General features: G+C 41.1%; 2 protein-coding genes across 2 annotated transcripts; both read right to left on the bottom strand.

Moving 5' to 3' along the window:
- Positions 1 to 6,444: 6,444 nt before the first annotated feature.
- On the bottom strand, positions 6,445 to 11,497 carry igf2b (insulin-like growth factor 2b). The gene is made up of 4 exons (XM_040133495.1): positions 11,314 to 11,497; positions 10,253 to 10,403; positions 8,387 to 8,568; positions 6,445 to 6,884 (listed from the first exon to the last, which is right to left on the bottom strand). Exons 1-4 carry the CDS (start codon positions 11,386 to 11,388, stop codon positions 6,645 to 6,647), a joined length of 648 nt encoding a protein of 215 aa, XP_039989429.1. The 5' UTR covers positions 11,389 to 11,497; the 3' UTR covers positions 6,445 to 6,644.
- A 2,089-nt stretch (positions 11,498 to 13,586) lies between these two features.
- Positions 13,587 to 20,565, bottom strand: th (tyrosine hydroxylase). The gene is made up of 13 exons (XM_040133178.1): positions 20,482 to 20,565; positions 19,780 to 19,983; positions 18,688 to 18,862; positions 18,486 to 18,574; positions 18,288 to 18,355; positions 18,113 to 18,163; positions 17,192 to 17,337; positions 16,928 to 17,063; positions 15,801 to 15,870; positions 15,651 to 15,707; positions 14,989 to 15,084; positions 14,726 to 14,859; positions 13,587 to 14,090 (listed from the first exon to the last, which is right to left on the bottom strand). The coding sequence occupies exons 1-13, from the start codon at positions 20,563 to 20,565 to the stop codon at positions 13,931 to 13,933; spliced, it is 1,470 nt and encodes a 489-aa protein (XP_039989112.1). The 3' UTR covers positions 13,587 to 13,930.
- Positions 20,566 to 25,634: the final 5,069 nt, after the last annotated feature.

Raw genomic sequence — 25,634 nt, 5'->3', positions numbered from 1 at the left:
CTTGATCAAGAAGAAAATTCATTCCCCCGACCCTCTTTTCTTCTCCTCACATAGTTTTACTTTGTTGAAAAGCCACTAAAATTTCCACTTCATTGTTAATATGTCAGAACCTACGGTTACATAATTGGAAAAGCCTCCTCGCAGCTCCTGGTTGATTAGGAATCAACAATTAGATAGTTTTGTGGGGCGCTGAAGAAACACAATCACCTCTTTATACTCTGGCTCTGCTGTAACCACCTCAGAGCCCATGCAAGGATGTAGATTGAATTATATTTTACATTATTAAATTAAGCTCTTGGGGGAAATTAGCCAAATGGTTATGTTTCTGTTTAATTAATGAGAGAAAGAGAGAGAGAGAGAGAGAGAAAGAGAGTGCTGGATGCTCAAGCCCATACACACCACACACAGGAGTTTTGACTATTCCAGGGGGCCGGTACAGTTTGTCCTGGCCACAGAGGTTCTGTGGAATGACCCCCTTTCCCTCTGATTCTCCCTCTCTCTGTCTCTTTCTCTCAATCTCGCTCCCCTCTCTCCATCCATCTTTTTAGTCCACAGCAATTAGAGAGGCAAAGTGGGAGAAGAGGAATGTGTGAGCACGCTTTGTGAGGATTGGGAGAAAGAGGGAGGGAGTACAAGAGAGAAAGTGAGAGATAAAGAGAGGGAGAGATGAGAGAGAGACAGAGGAGGGGAGGAGAAGAAAGGAGAGGAGAAGGCCTGTCTTAATTGGCCTGTGTGGCCACGCTGGGCTGTGATGGTCTGGGCTTGCCAAACCCTGTGCCTCAATAGTTGGCCTGGCCTTACATGCATCCCGTGCATCCGGCCAACCACAACTAACTCTAGTGTGCTCTTTGGCAGTTTCCAATGTCAGGCCTGGGAGAGTTGTGCCACCCACATCTACACTTCGCTCCACAGTTCAGGAGGCCTCTCTGATGGGGATGGATGCGTGGGTTTGAGTTTATGGTTTATTTGGCTCCACAAGTTTAGGTTGAGGTGGCATTTCTGTGCTTTTTCTATTGGTTACTTATTTAGGATAATGCTATAGTGATTTTATGTCTCGGCTCCAGATTTAGATGCATATGTAAATTTAAATTTGACAACAAGTTAAAAATGCACCTACCAAAATTACTTGCATACCTTGGACACAAGAAAAATCCTTTTCAGCCTTCCACACTGTTCAGTTCTGATGATAGTTTTGCAAAACTAAGACATTAATACACTGCAATCCCACAATAAATGAGACTGTAATTTCCTTCTGTCTATCTATATTGAAATCGCTCCTTTTTTTATACAACGCCACACCACTGCGGTATCAGTTTCAGTGATCTTGACAAGATCAAACCAACATAATCATCAAATTCAACAATCGGGAAAACAGCTTTATGTCTTGGCTCACAGTGGCCTGGTTTAGCTTGTTTTGGTTGACTTATGTTGTGCCAGACGCTGCCCTGCCAAGCAGAGTGGTGACGTGACGAGCCCTGAGGACCAGAGAGTCCCTGATCTCATCTCCAAGCTCTTGAGAGTCATACTATGTATAAACACCTGCAGGGAACAGGCTCAGTCCCAGAGTGGCTGCTGGAGAACTCACGCACGTGCGCACACACAAACACACACACACACCCACCCACCCACACACACACCTGTCAGTAGGTAAAAAAAAATAACAGTGAAAGTAAAGTGTTTTATTGGGAATGACACTTTTACAACACTACACTCATAATGCATTTGTCAATAAAGGGAATTGAGTAATGGTGCAGGATTCACTTGCTGACAGAGAAAATATGTGAACATTTACGTGTGTTTGCATGCAAGTTCAGTATGTGCATGTTTGTGTGTGAACTTGTACAGCCTCTAGCCATCCTTCAGAAATAAACTATTTTTGACAGCATACTCTTCCAGCTGAGTGTTTTTCCCTCTTTTTGCAGGGGGATGGACTCCTTAGTAGGGCAATAAGGTTTCATGAGACAGGCAAAGGTGATTTAATTGAGCGATTTATGACCATAAAACACGAACACAAGATCCTCTACGATGATAGCCCACCAGCTTCTCCACTTTCCCAGATGCAACACATGTGCATCTCATCACAGTAAAGCAGAACTTTGCATTACAGCCAAAGAAAAAGAGATTTCTCCTGGCTGTAAAGTTCAAACTCTTTGATGCTGACCTAAAGCAGAAATGAGAGCCACAGTAAACTGCGCTGCACCAAGATAACCCCAGAGCCCAAAACAGTTCCATTCTGGGAACAAAGATACTATACTCTAAATCTGCCCGGCAACAGACATCCCATGGGTGGGTATGTGCCTGCATGTCAACAATGAAAGGTCGTGCCATTTCAGAATATGCATGTGATAATTTGAGACATGTCGGTTACTAAACTTAGCCAATGAAGTGGAGCTCGCTCCAGTAGTTAACAAGCCGCTGGATGGATGTGATGGAGGAATGGAAGTATGGATGGGTGTGTCAGAGGCAGTGAGAACAGGTCAGGTTTAGTGTGGCATGCAGTAGAGGAAGGACTGAAGAGTTGCGGCCAGCCTGCTTGCCACTCTGTGAGTGCTGATTTCCACTTTGGCACACTTTGCACAATCACAGAGCAGGAGACAGACAGACAGAGACAGACGGACAGACGTGGAGGCACGCAGAGATGGAGAGACGGAGAGAAAGGCGAGGGGAGGGAAGGAGGGAGGGTGACGGTGGGTGGGTGAGAGGAAGAGAGAGGGTGCTAAAAGCAGCTGGAGATTCTTTGCAAGGCCTTAAGATGTAATAAATCATTTACAGGGTACATACGATTTAATTGATATAAAAAGATTTCAAAAAAGGCCCTTAAGCTCAGCACAGAGAAAAGTGTTAACACACATTCCAGGACAGGCAAATACACTGAACAAAGCAGTAAATCTTTTAGACATTGTATTTTTGATAAAGTTTTTTTTTTTATTGATATTAAAAATGAAAGTACATGAATTGTGCATTTCGGACGTTCTAGCGTGCAGAGGTTAAATCAATAAAATACACACAGGCTGAGTGAGCTACTGACACAGAAAAACTTGCCATTGCTCGGCAATATATCTCTTCATATTCAGCGAAAAGAAGTGGTTGTCTTTCACGCCATTCATAAGAACACTAGAGTAGCCTGTTTGAACATTACAATAGTGAATGAATGCAGTCCTAGCAGGAAAATATAGAATAAAATAGAAAATATAATAATAATATTATTATTATTAATAATAATAATAATTGCACTGTCTGCTATGTTGCACAACTGAATTAGAATATAATTAGAGAAAGGACACAGCCTTGATAATTGAGATCTCTCTGACAGAAAGAAGATATAAAGTATTGGGTTGACTCTCCACCACAGTATGGCGAGTATCCATTAAGTCTGCATTTCATGGGGTGATGCATGACACGATGGAGAAGGAAACTATAATGTGGCACAGAATGACCTTGTTTCTGACATGGGCTTCAGTGGTTTGTTACAGAGAGCTGTATCATTGTGGCCAGGTACGGGAAACAACCTCAACTGCCCTTCCACACCAAGATTATTACTTACACTCAGCAACTACTACACTTCTCCCTAAGAGAGCATGGATTGTTTTTTTTTTTCCTGAGTGCTTCAGAAATGGATCAGTGTGATAGCCCTTCATCAAATGCATAATGGCTGAATGATTGGAAGATTATGAGGGGTGAATGGCAGGCTAACAACACTGCCCTCTCCCCATGAAAATACAGATAGATACTGATGATGCATAGGATCAGGAACATTGTCTTCTACAAACAGAGAAGAAAATATAGATAGATAGATAGAAAGACAGATAGATAGATTTGAATAATGAGGTGTTAAGTGATGATAATCTCTCCTTGATAGACAATGACCTTTAGGTGACCTTTGATGGTTGCTAGCATCTTAACGACATCTTTACCTCCAATTAGGGCATTAACACGTGTAAGCCACATGTAAGCTAAACCCTAAATCTACAGCTGACCGGACATTTATGGCCTCATGACCCAAACCAACATGCGGCAGTGGCACTGGCATATAGGCAAGATGCTCCTTAGAAGATCATAGGACACCATGCACAATTACAAAGACATGATTTAATGAAGGACTGATCATTCCCCCGCCATCAATACTAAAGTGGCTTAAAAAACATAGTGGGTTTGAGTACAATCAATGTTGAACAGTTATTTTTCCAATAATAAAGTCACTCATTGATGCTTTCCTTTTCACAGACAACCCTGACAGGCTTCTGGAAATCCATGCAGACCAACGTATTCAGAGTATGTGCCTATTTTTGTGACATAACATGCCTAAGCAATCCAGGCTATGCTGCTGTTAAAATATTAATTTAAAGTAACTATGGCAAACAAAAAAGGAAAAAAAAAGACATTATTTTTGGTACAAAGCATCTACAAAAGCCTTACAACTCCAATTGGAAAACAGAAATCATACAAAATAAATCCGTCAGTTGAGCATCAGTGCTACGTATATTATTTGGACCAATTTTTCAAATATATTTTATAACAAAATAAATAATGCCTTTATACAGTGCCCTTATTTGTATTTCAACAAACAAACAAAAAAGCTTGGCGGCTCATTACGCAAGATACAGCTCAGACTAAAGGAAAATAACACAACGTCCCTGGAAACTAATTATATATCTATATTCATATATATTTATATATCTATATATATATATATATATATATATATACATATATATACACACATACACATATATATACATACATACATACACACATACATACATATATGTATTTGTATATATATATATATATATATACATACACATACATACACATATATATATACATACATACATACGTATATACATATACATACATATATATATATGCATACATACATATATAAATATATACATACACACACACACACACACACACACACACATATATATATATATATATATATACACATATATATGGATATATATATGTATATATACACACACACACACACACACACACACATATTTATATATATATATATATATATATATATATATATATATATATATATATATATATATATATATATATATATATATATATATATATATATATATATATATATATATATATATATATATTCAAGTATTTGTTTTCAGGCAAAAGCATGTGAATACTACTGATATACAATAAAAATAAAATGTTAGTTGACATTATTGCTGTTTTTTTCCCTTTGAATTGAAATTTTGTGCCTTTCTTTAGAACTGTAAAATAACATCATAACAACAACCATGGAAACAAAAAATACCTAACTTGGAAAAACAGGAATGTCACGGTACCAGAAACTGACGGGGTTTTCCTTTTTTTTTTTTTCATTGAAACATTGATATGAAAAGAAAACAGAAAAAAAAAACAAAATAAAACATAATCATCATTATCCCACTCGCTCTTTGTCCATGCCATGTTACTTCCTGTCAGAGCAGTCTGCAAAGCCATGGTAAACAGGAAGTACTGTCCCAGAACTGTAGTACTGTCCCAATCCAGGCGGTCCACGGTGTCCCATATGTGTCCCCACAATGCTCCCTGTGTCCGACAGCCTCAGAGGGACAGGAGGAACAGGGACGGGGTCTCAGGTCCCCCTTGCCACTTATGCTGGCAAGCTAGTGATGAGCAGCCGCTACCACACGCTGTGAGCCTAGATGCCAACACAGCCCATATCTTTTCTCAGTGACACTTCCCCCTTGACATTGCCACTGCCAGGAGCTCCCCCATATCCTTTATTTTCCATTTTTTAAAAGTCACACTTTCCTTAAAACGGAAAGTTTTAATATTCATTCAAAGAAAAAAAAACGTGCTTTTCAACCTCTTCTTTGAGTCCATTCCCAAAGCTAGCACCATGACATTTTTTTTAAGCTACACGTTCATTGTTCATAAAAAAATAGTGCCATTTTTTTCTTTACTTTGACGTAATCCGTGGCAATGTGCAATTTTGCAGACTCTTTTCTGCTTTTTGTTTGTGATCAAAAGGTGCTGGAACAGGAATCTAATTTTACAAAATAATTCCTTACAGTGTGGAAGTCCCTTTATAGGTAGAGGTGCAAACTAATAAGAAAAAGAACTAACAGAGATTTTCTTTTTGCCTCAGGAAAAATGATGTGGAATAGATTCTTTCATGCAAGCTGCTCTTCACTTTCAGTTGTCTTCCACAAGGACAAAAAAACATTCCGCTGGGTGTCCTCTTGACACTTGCAAACCACAGATCTCTTTCATCTTCTTTTCTCCCTTCTCTTTTCTCTTTTGCTTAAGGATCCACCTTAATTGCATTCAGCCGAATTGTTAACTTTTTGTTCATCATTTGTGTTTGTGCCTTTTGTGTCAGTGACTGAAAGAGAGAGGGAGCGAAAGAGTTCAGACAGGAAGAATGTGAAGGCATGTTTGTGTGCCGGAGGAGGGTGGGTGGGTGGGTTTGACGGGGGCATTAGAAAAGGGCCAGGGGGTCAAGAAGTAGTGGATGAGAGTAGGGGGAGGGATTGGTGGGCTCGGACAGGGCAGGGGAGGTCAGAGAGGACTGCCACAGAAATGACGTCAGAGACAAAGCTATAATCCCCTAGTCTTTTTTTCTCCCTCCAAACTCTTGTCTGTGCAAAGGGCTGGCAGCGGGCTCATTTGTGGTTGACATAGTTCTCCGTGGCGAGCAAGACGGGAGGCAGTTTGCTGGGCAGGCTGATCAGGGGCCTGTGGAAGATTGCCTGCTCCTGTGCTTTGATCTTCTCCGCCTGCCTCCGAAACTTTTTGGCCCTCAGGATGGCTGGGACACCCCTCCGGAGCCGCTGGGCCGCCTTCCGCTGCCACACCTCGTATTTGGAATACTTCACGGTCATATGCTGCTTCCTTGGGACTTCCTATTGTGGCGTGCAGGCGAAAATAGAGTAAGAAGGGAAAAGAGGGAGTCAGTTCATTAGGGGTGATAAGATACTGTGCAAGTGCTTATTACAATGGAGGAAAGCTTTGTTTAATTTCTTAAAATACTCAGTCATTGTTGGGCCAGTCAAATGGAAATCAAATGTCATTCTTATGGCACTAAGCGTCATAACAGACTCGCCTTGCCTCCAGCTCGCCCCTGTTTTGGCTTCCTTAACTGAGAGAACCTGTCAACAAGTGCTTAGTTCAGCCTCTTTAAAAGACAGTCAAAGGGAAGGGCGGTCACTCGCCTCATATACATATGAGGAGCACGTCGTTGTTCACCCAACGACCCGCTGAACTGACTAAGCCCCACAGACCGAATTAAACAACACATAATCACAATGTCATCTCAAAAACCCCTATTCTTACACAGCAAGCTCTTTTAAAAAGTGTTAGGTGTTGTGCTGGGCACCATAGACTGAGACAGAGTGGGAGTGGTAGCAGCGAAGCTAGAATTTATGCGTGAGTAGCCAGTGCTCCATCTGAATGGCTTGTTTTGGTCCTGCCACTTGAAGAGTGTTTATCCCCCTTCATTCACTTCAGGCCTGCTCAATAGGCTAAACACAGCTGGCCCTCGGAGCAGGCTGTACCCATCAGCTCTTCCTGCCCAGACAAACTAGGGACATGTCCCAACTAATTCCCTAGCAGCCTCTTTATAGCATTTCAGAAAGAAAGTCCATTACTTTCCTCCTGACATTTGCAGTATTTATTCACTTTTTTTGTTTACATCACTGGCAATCTCATGCCACTGACACAGATTTTCTCAAAGCAGAAACAAAATGAATTATAAAGATCTTTCTCTTCTTGTCTAAGAGAATGCTGAAGGGATTTTAAGAGGTCTGGAAAGCAGCCACAGCTCTGTCTTGTGACCGCAATGAAAAGACCTGAAACGCTTTGACGATTTCCTTCATGTTTGTGACATATTTCAGAGAAGCTCTGCTGGCCAGGTCAGGTGCTTTTGACTGCACAGATCAAAATGCATGCCAGTTTTGGAGAGCTTGCTGTACCGTGACTAATAATCATATGCTCACAACACACAGTTTTGTTACGGACCAGCAGTCTTCACCGTCTCGCAGACTTTCCCTCTCTCAAACACACACACACACACACACACACACACACACACACACACACACACACACACACACACACACACACTCAAGTCTGTGAGTATGACTCTTTCTTTTCCTTAATGTAATGTGCTGTGACTGTCTTGGCGTTTTCCACGACAATCAGCACTTTACATGGAAGGTAACTGCTTACCAGTGACCATTTAGCAAGATAAACCTGACTTTGCGTGAGTTTCAGTCTGCACTCAGTGTCAGGGACATAGGGGCAACGCTCAGAGGTGAATGGAGGTGCATGTGATGGGAGGACAGATAGGGACGAGGATTAGCATTGTTTCCCATACTGGTGTGTTGTTGTTCTTGTTGAGATGTACCTGTTTTAGTGCGGGCATCACGGGAATGACCTGTAGAGAGGTGGCCGACACGTCCCTTTCGGACTTGGCGGGTTTGGCACAGTACTGCTCCAGCAGGTTGAGGTCACAGCTACGGAAACAACACTCCTCTACAATCCCACGGTTCTGGGGCCGCCGGTTGCTACCCCTGCTGGTTGGCCTACCTGAGGAGAAACAAAGCGAGGGATAAAGAAAGGCGATGAGGAGGGCAAGGTTAAGGCCTGAGGACACAACACTGGCATCAGTAATGAATATGGGTTGTTTTTGCAGGATTACTTTGACAATCATAGCAGTCCATGGAGCAAAGAGGATAAAAGGAAATCTATGACCAACAGGAACAAATCTTTTTGTTTGTAGAAGATAATCTGATTAAGGCTATCTGGAAGTCCTTTAATGAGTGAATACACAAGTAAACACCCTGTGCTGTAGACACTGACGGAGACAGAGCCAGCTAAGCTCTCAGACAGACCTTTGGGTGAGCAAATACATAAAATGGAAACTCTTCTGTGACCTTGTCCTTTGTCAAGTCAGCAAAGATAAAGAGGATGAGGAGGGAGAGAGGAGAGGAGGGGCTGGGAGGTAGAGAAAACAGGGATCAGTGCAGAGCGAGGGTGTGTAAGGGTCAAAACAGAGGGAAGGAATGCAAAACAAAAGACGGGAGAGTGTAGACATGAGAGTAAAAGGTATAGAAGGTGAGGGGGTGGATGGTGAGCATGTTGCACAGGGGAACACTATCCACAATCAATAAGGGCCTTGTTTGAAGTCCTGCGCCCAACACAATATGTTGGAGAAATCGCATGAAAGGGAAGGCTAGATTTGATTGCAGGAAGAGGAACATGAGAGGGTGATCCAGGGGGGAGGAGACGGCAAAGAGGAGGAGGAGGAGGAGGAGGAGGAGGAGGGTGCACATCTATGTTGGCCCAAATTGGATAATGATCTTTCTGATTGGAGAGAAACTTCTGTGGCAAGCAGCACACAAAGAGACTGTCTGTCTCTCAAAGGCAAAAAGCAGACGGTGGGACACAGCTAATATCATTAAGACCAACAACATAAAAAGTGTTTCCTCCTTGCCAAGGAGACCGACATCAGAGGAAGGTGAACTGAGGTTTGTCACAAACTCCGCATACTGTGCGAAGAGAAGCTTATCCATTTGAGGATTAACAGCTACCACAACGCAGTCACATAATGCTTTACAGCTATTCCCATCATCACTACAATGGAAGCGATGAATTGATGTTAATATGATCTTTCCTCTTAACGTGACATCAAAAACAGGCCCCCCCAACACACTTTCTCGCTCTCTCGCTCTCTCTCTCTCTCCAATCCACCCCCCACCCCCTCCCCGTCCCCCCACCCCCCGACTCATCAGTGTGGTCGCCTGGCCTGGGAACACTGGTGCTGAGGTGACTGGTATGCCTCTTGGGGTGCTATTACTTTACTGGTAAACAAGCAGCCCATTGTGTCGCGCCGAGTCGTGTGTGCCTTCACAGCTCGCCGGCCTTTCATATGCAATGAGAGGTATGGGCTGTAGGCAGAATGCGCACACTCAGCAGAGCAGCCTGGACGAGGTCTTGAGACACACAGCTGGCTATAATCTCCCCCTCACTCTCCTTCTGTCTCTCGGTCCGTGTTTGTGTGTTTGTGTGTGTTTGCGCGCGCGCGAGTGTGAGTGCGTGAGAAAGAAAAACACCAAACACGCATACCACACAGCCACAGACGAGCGATAGTCTCAGCTATCCAAACAGATGTGTGCAAATGAACAACAGGGAGACTCAACAAAGGAAATTAAAGAGCGAATCAACATTTATGCAGCTCATTGTGAAAACTTGTAATGCTTTGAAAACCTACTGAAATAGAAGCCTCTGTCTTCACAGACAAACTGCAGCGCATCCACCAGCTCTCCCCCACACAGCGTCTCTGCCGAGGCCATTTCCACAACGTAGAGCGTCAGGGCCAGTGCAAACAGCAGCGCAGGACTGGGCGAAGACATCCTCTTGACCTGTAGACAAAAAAAAAAAAAAAGCACACGTTCCAGACTAAAGCATCGGCTCAACAAACGCAAGCACACATTTCAAAGGTGATGACTTAAATGGTTCTTTAGAAATTCTCAGATGACAGCCAGATGTTGCCTCACAGTGGGATACAAGAGGATCCGCTCTTTACGCATTCACATTTGCACGCGTGTTCAAGATGTACGACTTCCAGTGTTAAATGCTGTTACTATGTGTTGACCTACTAACTCGGAAAAAGCCTACTACGTGAGACAAACGATGCCAAATGAGCAGTTTCACCGCCCGACAGCTATCTCGCGCGGTCACCATGTCGCACCTGAGAGAAGTGCTTATGCAGGAGGAAAAAGTAGACGGTATCTCCGGCTTCATACCCTTACACAACCATTCAGAAGTTGCAAGACCGGCTGCTCGATAGTTAACTATCTGAAAGGCTAGACTCAGCATATATTTTCCCTTGCTCACCCTGTAGCGAGCTCACTGACCCTCAGACCTACCGCCCCCTATCTGCCGGCAAAAAGACCAGCTGTTTGTTCCGAGTCCAGGGAACGGCGCACCATCCAGACAGAGAGAAGAATAAAATACCTCTCGACTCTTTTCTTCTGTCCTATCAGATAACCTGTTGCACAGATGCCTCAACGCTTCATCCATGTCATTTATGCATCTTGAACTTTCTCTGTTGCATGCAAATTAAGAGATGTCCGGTTGGTCATATTGCACAACAAAAAGAAAAAATAAGGAGAAAAAAGAGAAAATATATGCGAGCAATGCACCAGCTCAGCCCAAAGTGGTTTTCTCACTTATAAAGCCACGAAGACATCGTTACAACCCTGCGAGAGGTCTTTCAATGCACGCACGGCACAACCGCAGAGTATTAAACTATTGGTTCCCTCTGGTTACCTTCATTCTGCTGCTCTCCGCTCTCCGGCAGGTGTGGCAAAGTGAGTGGCGTCCGTGTCTTTGCTGGGTCTCCATGTCAGATGGCAGTAGTTAAAACGTCGGGGGTTATTTGGTTGGAGAGATTGCAGGTGAGTTAGTTTCCCAGTTGGTGAGGCTATAGAGATGATGTGTGACAGGCTGTCCCAAAGACCAGGCGACAGGCAAAACTTCTCAGGGAGAAGTATTATATACCAAAACACGCCCCTAACACCCACACCCCACCCCCTCGCTCCTCCTCTTCACGGCTGGTTTAAAAAAAAAAAAAAAAAAAAAAAAAAAAAAAAAAAGGTCCAGAGACGTTTTATGGAAAAGTGCTTAAAGGGAGAAAAGCAAAAAGAGAATCCGAGGGAGAGAGTGAGAGTCACAAAATGTGGACCAATTCCATAGGCATTTTCCACGTTTACGCACTGTAACCTACAATCACAATGTTTACACAGAGGACGCAGACTGCACAAGAATAGACGTAATTCCTCAGACTCCAAGAAAAATGTCAATGTCTCCGCCCTGCTGTAATTAAGATTAACATTCAGAGTGGAAGCAATGTGGCCAAGGTCTGCGGCTTTCCTCTGACTCAGGTGTAGATGTAGTCACCGGAGTCAAATGTGACTAACAATTGAGTGAAGGTTGATTACTAAGTTTATCCCACCTGAAGGAAGTATATATAAACTGGGGTTGATACGGAGGAGGAGAATGATGCAGCATTGACTCTCAGTGACTGACTAATACAAAAATATATGGGTTGAAAGCCTCAAGTTACTATAAATGCAGCATCATATCACGGAGAGTCAGGATAGATAAAAGTGTAGTAAAAAATAAATAAATAAATTAAAAAACCCAACCCATGCATCACTCACACAGTGTAGATGGCAGATAAACAAAGTCTGTCCTGTCCATCAGTAAAACCTCATCCAGCTATTGCATAGGCAGCTGTACAATAGACAAAACGGGCTGCATACATCGAGCTTGGAAATGTGATTTTAAATATAAGCACGCACATTCATACTTTTTCCCTTTTTAAAACTGTTTGAGGGTTCCTTTATGTAAGTGTGGGTCCCGAAGAAGGTGAGGATCTGGAAGTGTCCTCAGACTCAGACTGACACCTAGTGGTCCGGGTCGTGAACCTCCGTTTGTTTGTTTCACGGCTTTCGGCAGGCTGGAGGGCTGCTTTGTATGTTGGACTGCTGGTCCGGGGTCTGATTCACAACCTCTTACCAGACCAGCAGTAGGTCTGCCAGGACCAACTCCCTGAAGCTCCCTCGTTCATATGGAACTTAGCATTGTTGCATTGTGTCATTACCCACAGACAAGTAAGTTGTCCTGAAGAGCATGTATGAAGCAGATCCATTGGGTGAGGGTGAGTTTGCGTTGCTAATTTAGGTCTCTGTACAATGAATGTAGGTGGTGGTCATACACCACCGTTTTTCAGTGCTAATATATATATATATATATATATATATATATATATATATATATACACTATATTTGATTATCTCCAAAGCTTTTTCCCATCCACGTGTCTGTGAGTTTATTTTGTCATTCACTTTTTATAAGCTTGTTTCAAACATCGAATAACATTGCAGAACAGCCCTTTGTGGTTAAAGGCAGGAGGAGAAAATTAAGAAGATTTAGTCCTTTAATATGCTCAATAAGAATCTGCTGTGATTTTAATATCAGGCAGGTACAACCTGCTGGATTGCCCCACCTTGTGGCAGACAAATGTAAACTGGTATGTGGTCTCCACTGTTATGATTGAGTGGTTTCTGCTTCTCTTGTCAGACCTGAGAGAAGAAAAAGATTATCGTAAAGAATTACATATAATTATACGTTTCTCACAAGAGCTGCAGAACTAAACATTTCACGGATTACGTAAACATGACAGCAAAAGGTAATGTTAATTTGCGATTCTTTATTATTTGACAGATTCATTTTACCGAAGCAGTAGCAGCTCATAACATGGAAATTATGTTTAGTCACTTTTTTAAATGATGCATTTGCACTGCAAGACAAAAGCAACATAAAACCAAACAAATCTGCAAATTTAGAGGTAATACTCATATACTGAATTCACATAAGGAAAATAAAGCCTTTAGCACAGCAGAGATACATATTTTTTTCTAAATAAAATAAATGTGATTTAAATATACACTTTATTATACCATTATTTTCCTTAATTTTAAAATAATTATAACCATTTAGTTTTATTTTAATACATTCATTATCACAGTTGCCTTTGATTTTGGTTCAAATTTTGACATAATTCTCGAACAACACAAATTTGCTTTAAAAGCAATGAATGGCCCAGTCAGTATAACGCCATCATTTCACAAAAGGATCCACACCCAGCGAGGCGTTAAACATGTTTGAAAACTTTGCCTGCGCTGTGTATTGAGGTTTTAATGGTTGCAACCTTGTCGGCCAAACAGCCAACCACAACAAGCAACAACTCATCAGAAACAGTATCATACTGGAGGTACAGCACAGAAAGATGAACACACTGGTCTTGTTTACACGTCGGACGTCGGAGAGCACAGCGGAGAGGAAGCAAACAACAGCAGGATGGTCACAGAGTGGTGCATCCTCATGACAAAACACTGAGGGCATCTGTCAGCATCTTCAGCTCATCCTTCACTCCCTCCAGGCCTCCCTGGATCTTCAGCGGGTTGTCCAGGACCTCAACGCTGTTAGTGTAGGGATCGAACCTCACTGAGAAGGGACGCTTGATACCGGCCACGTATGTCCTGGTCGAAGATATGGAGAGGTCAGAGTACAAAAAAAAGCACGACCCTAGGAGCTCAAAGGCGAGGCCATCTTTGAGCTCTTCATGAATGTATGCATTGAAGATGCCCTGTCTGTTATAATATTTCAACTGGCTACAAGGAACGTGGAAGGTTAGCCTGTTTGACATAGAGACTGGGATATCCTGCTTATATCAGCACCACATTAGAAATACAATCCTATACAATAATATTCATAATTTACTCTCTTTCATATTTACCATGCTAGGGCTGTACAAACATTCCCATGCTGATATTTTCTCATCCAGTGTGGCAGGGATGTCATGTGCTATATTCTACTAGAGACCAAATACTGTCAAAACACTCACTAAAGCTACTTGTTTTGCAGGGCAACATTTGATGTGTTTGCCAAATAAAACTCCAGCATTTTGCCTTGGTAAGAAACACTACATTAGTAACAGCTGTCTTCTGGCTGCTATGGCTGACCTACAAAAGTTTGTGGCCTTAGGGCTTGGCTGGCTGTTCTCTGACCTTGTCCTTACATAACCCGTCTCCTTTTTGTTTTTTTCTTCTTTTCTCTTTCTGTCTCTGTATGTTCTTGTTGTGTATTTAAATGTGTGGGTCCAAAAAGAAAGCACCTGAATTTCTCCTTGGCATCCGAAAAACTCTCAGAAACAAAGTAGACAGGCTGGTACGTCTGGTCTTGATAGGGCTGCACTGCCGCAGCCTCTGGCTCAAACTCCCTCGTCTCTGGTTCATCAGACAGAGAGTGCTGGATTGGAGTTAAAAGAAAAAATGGAGAATTAGCTGATGACTCAGTTGGCTTCGATTGTTGTATTTTCTTCTCCAAAGAGTGATAGCGACATTAAGCAGTGACCAGAGAAAACAAGCTGGAACTCACCACAAGCTCTCCATAAGAGGAGAGCAGCCCAGCGCCATAAGCTTTCACCTCACCGTTCTGTTTACATAAGCCATACTCGACGGTGAACCAGTACAGCTGATGGGATAAAACAGAGTGAGAAAATGAAGAATACTGGGGTGGACATTCAAGTCATTATTTATATGTCACATTTTAGATAAGGGGCTATACAAAAATTCTTAGGAAGGGGAGGTGGGGTCAGAAAAGGGGGAGGGATAGATAGCTGTTTTGGCAGAAGGGAGGGTAGTCTGTTTTGGAAGAGCGGGGAAGAGTCTTTAGTTCATCCCTGCTCTAGATTTATGGGTTGTTTTCTTCATTTTTTTGCAAGTTTCACTCAAAATATTAACATCCAGAAAAAGCCTTTTGTGTGCGCCTTAGACCAAAAGGTGCGTTTTGCTGTAAGGAGTGGACAACAAGCATGTCTTCATATAAGGGATTTATTTCGCACTTCATTTAAGTATCTTGTAGCATAATGTTGGTTTTGAGAACAATAGTAGACATTTTCTCTCTACAGAACACACCATTTTTTAATTTCTTTCCTAGTCAAGGGGAGGGTTAATAGCAAGGTTTAAGCCCCCCTCTCCACCTCTGTCATTTTTGCACGGTCCCTAAGTATTGCTGGCGTTGAAGGACAAGAGTCTTACTGTGGACAGTTTCTCAATATCTTCATCTGAAGCTCCAAGTGATGCCAGACCAAGGTTCTGCAATAAGTAATCAATAAATTGTTATCAAAACTTAATAGCACAGCATTAGAACTAATAGTCTGTAAATCTGCAAGATCCTCCAACATTAACCTGTGAAAACTGGGCAAAGGTGCGGTCGGCCAACATGGGGACATGGCCCAAGAGTTCATGGACACAGTCACTGAAGAGAAAGAGAAAGAGAGAAAATGTAACTGTAACAAATTGAAATCCCTTGAATACAGATAAATTTAACTAAATACAGACTTTGTGATCACACCCTGGCCGTTCAATCTGGTTGGATTACAAAACATTGGTTACAGAGCTAAAAACAATTCTGTGCCCAGTGTGAAACAGGAAACAGATCGCTCAAAATGTTAAAATTAAAGAAAAGAAAAACCATACATTTGTACACAAGAAGTCTGGCTTTTTTTCCTTGAAAAGTTATCTTATTTAAATAAAAAACCGAGAACTCTTGTATATAGGACCGCTTTTTAATTTTATTTCTGATTTTTTTTATGCCTCCACACCAGCGACAGCCGTGACCAGAGGCATTTATTTTTTCAGTTTGTCCATCTGTCTGTCCCATTCTCATGAATACAATATCTCAGACATGCCTTGAGGGGAATTTCTTCAAATTTGACACAACTGTCACTTGGGATGAACTCTTTAAATTTTGGTGGTCAAAGGTCAAAGGTCAAGGTCCTGTGACCTCACAAAACACGTTATTGTCCATAACTCAAGAGTGAATTCATGACAAGATACACTTAATAGCTTTTATTAGTTTCCTTCTATGTCTTCACTACATATATCATATGAGTCTGGACAGACAAACTGCAACCTGACCGGTTGGTAGAGGCGTACGACCGTGAGGCCATAATTCTAGTTCTAACTTTAATGTACTGCAATAAATACATTTTTCTTTCATTCTTTTTCTGAATCAGACACAATTTCTCACTTGATCCTCATTTCTTGTCAGTAACTGGTTGCTTCATTCTGTGTGCTTTGTATTTTTGCTTTGTTCGCTTTGTATTTATTTACTGTATGCTGTCACTTTGTTTGTGTGTATGCTTTGGCAACATGTTTTTGATTAAAATGATATGCCAATAAAGCTTCAATGAACTGAAATTGAGTGTGACAGAGGCTTCGCCAATGTACATACACCCACACTACTGCTGTGACACTGACAGCACATAGATTTACGTGAGGAGCAAAGCAACAGGAGTCATAGGTGTACTCACGGCTCTGGGGAGTGCATGGGAGAGGAGGCGTGTCGGATGTATTGGGTGCACTGGAACACCCGAAATGCCAAACTGGCCAGGAAATCTCTGGCTGAGAGCAGACCTGCCACTGGACGCAACTGGAAGCCTGTACGCTCTGGGTGTGTGTGTTCAGGAGAGGGGAGATAAAGAGACAGAGATGGAGAATAAAACCTAGGGCTGATGGGCAGTCAAATGTGGGTGTTAACTTATCATGCCTTTCATTGTTTCTTATCCCAACTTTACCTTTGAGGAAGCGTGACACGTCTTCCAACTGGGGGATGTTGTCTGGACTGTACCCACAATGCCTTTCCAGCAGGCGGAAGGCCTCAAGGTATTCATTGCAGGCATGGGTGGTATACAAGTCCCTCAGGGTTGAGTAGACTTCCCGCCTGATTAGGGATAAAAATACAGATTTACATAAAAATTCAGATTTTTTTTTTTTTTTTTTTAAATATTTCTTGTGTCCCTCTAGAGCATAACAAAGAGTGGAAACTACTGAAAAATTAATGACTATAAAATCCACTGCAAATTTCTTTAAAATAATTTTGGGACTATTTTTTATACATATATATATCTTGCACAGTTCTTTCGTTTGTCCTCTAATTGAAAACTGCTATACAAATAAATGTTCTTTGCTTTATCTTATAAACGTATAAAGGCGTGGACTAATCATCAGAGGGGGAGCTCCAGTGACTGGAATTTGATGGAATCATAAATCTTAAGAGATTATTTATCTTTTTGCTGGAACTGTCCAACCCAAATTAACGATTCAAATGAAAATCCATTAGCGTGTGAACTCTTCCTGTGCAATCATTTGTTCCCAGCCGACTGATATATTTTGTGCTCAGATGAGCTCAAGCTGCCACAGCTAGACTGCTTTGATAGCGCCCCCCGTCTGTAATTTACCAAAATACCCATGAAAGACAAACCAAATCCGGCAGTCTCAGAAACGAGATGAAACTGACTCAGTGTGTGGTGACAAGACATGACAGTGTCCTGATACTGAAACAGCAGGAAGGCCAAACTGCTTGTTTGAAAAACAAGTGGCTACTTGTGTTCAGAATAAATTTTGATTTTACGCTTGGTGGTGTAAATCTTCAGCCATCACATGCACAACCTACTGTAAATTAACAGCAATGTAAATGCGCATTTAGCAGCCCTTACCATGTACCAATCTCCTCCGCTGTGTATTCCACTCTGGGAATTGAGTCCCCACTGAGAATAAACATATGTACAAATGTCTTGGGATTAATCAATTTTTAGTTTTATGTCTGTTTTTTTTTTCTTTTTTGTTCACATGGATGTCAGTGCAGTATTAAGGCAAAAGACTGTATCTCACTGTCTGTATCTGAAGGCGATGTCACCAATCATCTTCCTCCTCTGTCTGTAGGCAGGGTCTGTGTAGCCCTGTTCAAATCAAATATATCAAACGCTGATCACATTTTCTGTGTCATGACATACTGGTCCAGCAACATAACCAGCTGAGTAATGACAGTTGTTTCTCATCATACACGCTGCTGGCAGAGTTGGTACTTACAGGATGGTCTTGATCTAAGTCTGGATCAAATTTTGTGACCAGATGATGACATCTATCCAAATCTGCTATTTTCTTTGGGAACCAATGAACTAACAGAGAAAAGAGGGGAAATGGTTAAATGCAGTTGTGCCATTTTTTGTAACTACTTCTGGAAAACATAATATTTGAAATTTATCTTGTAAAAGCAGTGAAAGGGTGTTACATTTGACTTCTTTGGTGGTTTTAACATCCTCCGCATTCCTCTTGATGGAGCCGATGAGAGTACTGACGTCGGAGAGGTGCACCTCACAGCGGACAAAGTACTCCAGGCCTTCCAGGCTCTCCTTGAGCTTTCGGCAAGGCCGCGTCTCCAGATGGTGAATCTTAGCTTCAAATGTCTGAAATACAATTGACACACTGAAATGTACCGGATCTCATTCAAAGAATGACAAAGGTAGTATGCAGTTATGGAGCACAGCATTGGATAAGGAGAGGTGTACGTTCTGGATGCACACTAAGATCTTCATTTTTGACACAAGCAAACCCACATAAAATGTGGGAAATTTTCCTTGACTAAAAAAATAAAAAAGTGCATGAAAGTGAAAAGAAAGATTTTGCACAGTGTTGTATAACAGCAATCTAAACACTTCACTAATGCAAAAAAGACTGTTATAACACAAACACAGCACTAGTACTGAAACATGTCACATTTAAATATATTTCAAAAAATTGGCTAAGCTCACTAATATAGTAAATGTCCCACAAAGGAGGTTAAATTACACTTGCTGTATTCTGTCTAAAGAGGCAATATCACCTTCCACATTACATTAGATGATCAGGATTTCACTTCCCAGCGAATGAGATGCACTTGACTACAGTATATCCATTAATGACCCACCCAGCATATGGCATATAATATGATGAGGATATAATATGGTTCCGCATGTTTATCTTCCAAAACCTTTTTGGTACCACCTTCTAATAAGGCTCCCTTTATAACATCTTTTGGGTTGCCACCTTGTGAAAAATCCTTGATTACTTGCTTCATGGAAAAGGGCTGCAGATGAACCTGGACCAAAATCAGTCTACTGACAACTAAACAAAAACTACAGACTTGGTGGCGTGTCAGAAAGCGAGAAACCCGTGAGCATATTAATAACCAACATTTACCATTAGCTGGAAATGATAAACCCTATATAAAGAATTTTTAAAACAAAATTTTACTGTCAAACACACAGATTTAAAATTTATTGTAACCTATGAAACACATCTTTAGTCTTTCGCGAAAACTTTCTCTGCGCATCAATTGTGATACCTCGAAAACTTTCAGTGTCCGCGACAGCGCAGGTGTCTTAGAGTTCCTTAACGTGAAGAAGATGTTGAGAAGCGCTTTTCCATCGTCCTCTTCAAACACTATCTGTTCACTGGCCTCTGCAGCCTCTGCCGCCGCAGCGGCGGCTTCCCTCTCCTTGCGCGCATCCTCGATCAGGCTTTGCCGTCTACCGACGAATCTTGGAGACTGTTAAAGAGAGAGAGAGAGAGAGAGAGAGATCACAGTCCGGCCCGCGGCAAATGTTTGGATGTAACTCACTGACAGAGCACACAGACACAACAACAGAGCAAGGTAACTGCTGGGCTTTTCTTACCTTTTGGATATCTCTTTGGATATTTGATGGGAGCGCTTTACATCTCCAAATGCGCATTAGAACAGCAATGCAGTCAAGGTAAACCTAAGACACAGCTAAGACTGAGTAGCTGCCACAGCACACATTTAAGCTGGTGTTATCTGTAAATTGCTGAATGTTTCTTTTTTCTATATGGACATGATCTTGTGCACATCAGGCACTGCGTAATGGTCACCTCGCCAAGCTCTCTGCGCGCAACACAACAGTTTAAAGTGGTGCTCTGAATATAATTTAGACATGTCACTAGGAAAGCAATAACATACTTTAGATTATAAATCACTCTTTAAAAAAAACTTGGCTGATGTAAACTTGACGCTGTTGATATTTCTTACCGTGATGGAGTCAGACCTCTCCAGCTCGGATGCTGCTCTGCGGATGCTCTTTGTGGAGGATGTGGAGCTGCTTGAAAGGGGCATCTTTAGGCTCACAGGTCTTCTCTATTACCTTTGTTTGCGTGTAGAAGTTTGACTGAAGAGACGGTGTAGCTGTGGTGCTCTCTAGACCTCCCAAGCTGTGCTGTGCACCCAGAGCTTTTCTTTTTTTTCAGACAGGTTCCCTCTTTTTATGGGGTCATTTGTTTGCAGTTTCTGACGTCAAACACGCTAATCCTGCTCCAATCAATCAATGCGCAGAATCTATCAGTCACATCCTATCTTGGAGCAGTCTATTTACAGTATATATATGACCTTTTGTAAAGCCTATACAAACACAGAGAATTTAACAAAAAGGTCATACATAATGCAATGAGTGTTGAACTTACAACGCAATAAACATTTTTAAATCGATTTCAAGTTATTATTTATGATTTTTATTTTTTTATTTAACAGAAGCTCTTGATACTGTTTAATATCTAAAAAAAATATTTTATAATAATTTCATGTAAATGTCATATAAAATGCTTTTTCAAGTTTTTTTATTTCTCAGTTGGTGTTTATTTGATCAACATTTGCACCTCAAGTAAGGTGACGTTTCGTGGTCACAAAAAACAGCTGGTTACACTGTAGTCAACTTTAGAAAAATAATCAAAGCTTTGACCTCAGGGCTTTACAAAAAGGTTAGAGCAGAGAAAAGTCAACTGTGGAAAATTAAGTCACTTTATCAGTTCAATCCAATCTCCACAGATCCTCACAAAATTAGATTTGATTGTGGAAAAACACAAACACACACACACATGCACACACACACACACACACACACATACACAATGAGGAAAGAGAGAACAACTCATTGTTTTTTTGTTTGGGCCACAGTGTCTGTTTCTTACCTCAGCAGCAACCACATCAAGTGAATCTGTACCACTTTTGGCTGAGGTCTTTGGTGGTTATCCTCCACAATCACATGATTGTGGAGTGATGTATGGTGCCCGCAAATGTATGGTGCCCACAGACGAGCAGAGGTAAAAGGATTATCTGTGGACCTCTGGCCACATGCTGCCACAGCAGCAACCTTGCAAGGGTGCAGAGAAGACAAATGGACCCCAGTGTGACTCTTCCTCCAACCCGAACACACAGGCTGAAAATGCTAAAGAGCACTGATGTAGCCCTGGGCACAGACAACGGCAGTTCTTTCTTTTATTGGGGGTGACAGAGTAAGTATGAAGAAAGAAAGATAAAACAAACAGACAATTAGATGGAAACCACCTTTCCACCTTGCCTTAGCCTATCTCTGCATGGAAACAGAATAAATTGGTATATCTTTAGAAATTAAACTTTGTTGTGTTTTTTCTCTTTAATTGACCTTTTTTGAAAGTGGTATGACATAAAAGACTGGGCAACAGGCAGAAACTTGACATTTATCCAGAGATAGGAACAATTATCAATTTTATGGTTTGTTCCATCCACTCTTTTAAGTAGTTTATTTTTTTTTAAAGCAATCAGACATCTTACAAATGACTCCTGTGGTTGATGAAAATGATAAGAGACAGAAAATTTAGATTACTTGCTGCCATAATAATTCACAAGTTATTGAGGTTCCCCAGAGAAAGACATGTTAAAACCGCCAGAAAACATTTGCCATACAAAAATACATCTCTGACTAAATAATAACATCATTTTTTACATTATAGTGTATCTTTACTAAGTGATTCCAGGAAAAAAGGAATACTGATAAAAAAAAATTGTATTCCAAACCACAGGAGACTTACTGATTGTACAGAAGCCCAACAGATTTTGTGTCTGTGGAAGGGCTGTGGAGCTACAGACTGAATCGGGATAAAGATAAACTGTTATCCTTCCTTCTCTTCCCTTCAAATGTCTGCTTTCCTGTGTCACCCTGGTTTATCAAGACCATACCCTATTACTGGATATTTGAAATCGCCCAGGGAAAAAGCTTTCCTGATCTTCCCTTCCATTCACTTTTGTTGTGCCAAAGAAAACCTGGCTCAGATGTACAGTATGTAAAATTTCCAACCCTTTAAGAAAAGGGCAGTGGTGTAATCTAGTGTAGTGGGTATACATAAATGCAAGTTGGTTAAACTTGCAGAATAAGGCCATTGAGAACAAAATTTATTCTGGACATGTTACATGGAGTTATTCTAATTTCAACAAGACTAGTTCAAAACCTAGTATTTGGCTGGATCGCCCTTTATCTGTTTGCTTCTCTCCTAAACTCTGTACTCACATATACAGTAATTTAATACAGCTGAATTCCCAATAAAGCTGTTCTCATTTACATGTTTTTCTGTTTCTGTTGTCAGACAACAAAACAAGTATGAAATAAGGATGGAAACACGGCCATTAAGACCACATGTTAACCAGGACTCACTTCCAAGCCTTTTTCAAGCTTCTGCTCTGCACTGCTAAAATCCTGACTTTATAACCACGACGTTGTCTGACAAAATAACCAAACACATAAGTTAAAGGCAAAGGCTGTGCTGTGATTTCAGCTATATTTACTTGTAAAATGATCATTCAGAGAGAAAGTCAGAAGCTCATTCACGTCTGGGTCAGCTGCCGTGCGGCCAATTAAATGAGATGCTTAGAAAGGTGTGCCTACAGAGGGAAAGCCCAACATCATGCTCGCACGGCAATACTTCTGAGTCTCTTCTACAGAAAGTAGAACCTTTGTCCAAAAAGTGAGTAGATTTGTCGCTAGGTGCTTTTGTGAAGAAAAGTCACCAAAGAGGTATGAAAAGTCTGTAAATCTAGTGACAAAGGCTCTAAGTTGGCGACACTGCCTGTAAACGCACTCCTGATGAAACACTTCAATTCATTTTAATTTTATTTATATTGCGCCAAGTTATCTCAGGGCACTTTTCATAGAGAGCAGGTCTAGATAATTATAATCATAATAATTGAAGCAGTGGGTGTTGAGCATGACCATGGGGGCAGTAGATGTTTTGCAGTCACATATCCAGACTCTGCAGCATCAGGGGCAGAAATACCTGCAGAAAGTGACAGGAGGAGAGAGATGAGAAAGAAAAATTATACCGGAGAGAGAAGAAGCTCAGTGCATCATGGGAAGTTCTCAGGCATTCTAGGTCTATAGCAGCATAATAAAGGGCCTTGTAGGTGAGGAGGAGGATTTTAAATTCCATTATGAATTTTACAGAGAGCCAATGCAGAGAAGCTAACACAAGAAAAATACTATCTCTTCTCTTAGTTCCTGTCAGTACTCGCGCAGCAGCATTCTGTTTCAGCTGGAGCGTATTTAAAGATTTGTCGGGACAGTCTGATAATAAGGAGTGGCAGTAATCCAGCCTGGAAGTAACAAAAGCATGGACTAGTTTTTCTCCATCTTTTTGAGTTACGAACAATAGAAACTGTTCATGCAATTCATTTTGAAAGAGCAATGGCCAATGGGGAAACTCCAACACTCAGCTGGCCGACCAGTGGTGTAATGTCAGCACTCACACGGCAAGTGTGTAACTTCATCACTCAGTCAGTCAGTCAGTCACAGACATTCGCTCCACTGTTGCAGTCAAGCTGACAATGACTGTGTCCAACCTGGCACTGTGTGTGTTTCTAAAAAGCATAGCGGAACTAATAATTAATAAAACATTTTTGCATTTTTATCTATATTGCATTCAGTACACACTCTGTTCATTTCTCCATCAAATTTCAATGAGACTGCTGATCCCAGGTCAGCTTTAGCTCTCTTTTACCAGGTAGCCACAGCTCCTCATGACTCCCTTTTGCCAGTTGTAGAAATGGCTGAAGCTACAGCAGGAAGATGTAGGTGTAAACCAGAGAGTGTGTGTGTGTTTTTTTTTTCTTTTTTTAAATTTACTTACGCAGTCACTAAACACTGTCTAAACTTGAGAAATCTAGGGGTGGCCCAGTGAAATTTAGGATACACACATTATCACTTTGACATATGGATGTTTTATAAGACCACAACTAATGATTATTTTCTTTATCAATTAATCTGCCTATTACTTTCTCAAGCACCTGAGAAAATAATAGATGATTCATGAATCATTTTGTCCTTAAAATACTGGAAAACATTAAAAAAAACTTATCTCAGTTTTCCAGAGCTTGAGTTGATGTTATCAAATGTCTTGTTTTGTTCAACAGTCAAAACAGACCAAAAGCCAAAGATATTAAATTTACAGTGAAAAGCAACAAAACCTCACATTTGAGAAGCTGGGACTAGCACATTTTTGATATTTCTGCTTGAAAAGTATATCACATTACTAATTTGCTATCATTAATAGTAGTCAATTAATCAACTCATTGTTTCTAATCCAGTGTTTTATTTTTGTGAGTAATAATATTATTTCAAATGACGTAATCTCAATACATGTCCTCAAATGGATTCAATATAGTGTTTAAGCCTAGGTCCTCTAGCAGTGTTAGAAGTGTTGAGGTTTCTTGGTATTTTGTAATGCAAACTGGTCTGTGAGAGGTCACTAGTGTCTCTCATTTTCTGTTTTTCAGTGATCAAATTTGTCCCATATCTTCCATTGAAGTGTAATTAAATTTCAGCTGATAAAACCTGTAGGTATACCAAATAAGTTTTGACTCAGACAGCTTCAGTTTTGATGTTCTTTTTCGTCAGCTCCTTCTCCATTAAGCTGGCTCAGTCAGTCTGTCATTTTCCGTCATTTTTTGATCACTAAATAGAAGGAAATAAAAGGAAAATTCTATTTTTGAAAATTACATTTAATATTGATGCAAATTTGAAAAATACATTTACATTTAGACTTACATTTGTTACATTTAGTAGGAGCCATACAGAAAATTCTACTGGCTATGTACCTAGGTATCAAGCAGGGCACTCCACCAAGTTAAGGCACATTTAAATCAGTCATTTAAATATCAAAGTGTCTAATCTGTGTTCATGAGAGAGATTTTAAAATACTGGCAGTGAATTACCTTCACAAATAGTCTGACTTTAAGGTTTAGCAGATCGTGACATAAACCCTCTCCTACTCCAGTAGCTCAGCTGTAGAGGGGCTGCGAAGTCCTTTTTGTCTGTGTGTAGTTAGGCTGATTCATCGTCACCACTGAGCCGACCCCATCATTGCTCATACCAGGTACAGAGG

Source organism: Xiphias gladius, chromosome 8 (assembly GCF_016859285.1).
Source record: "Xiphias gladius isolate SHS-SW01 ecotype Sanya breed wild chromosome 8, ASM1685928v1, whole genome shotgun sequence".
Classification (NCBI taxonomy): Eukaryota; Metazoa; Chordata; class Actinopteri; order Istiophoriformes; family Xiphiidae; genus Xiphias; species Xiphias gladius.
The sequence above is the reverse complement of the archived record's forward strand: the minus strand, read 5'-3'. Positions and strand labels throughout refer to the sequence as shown.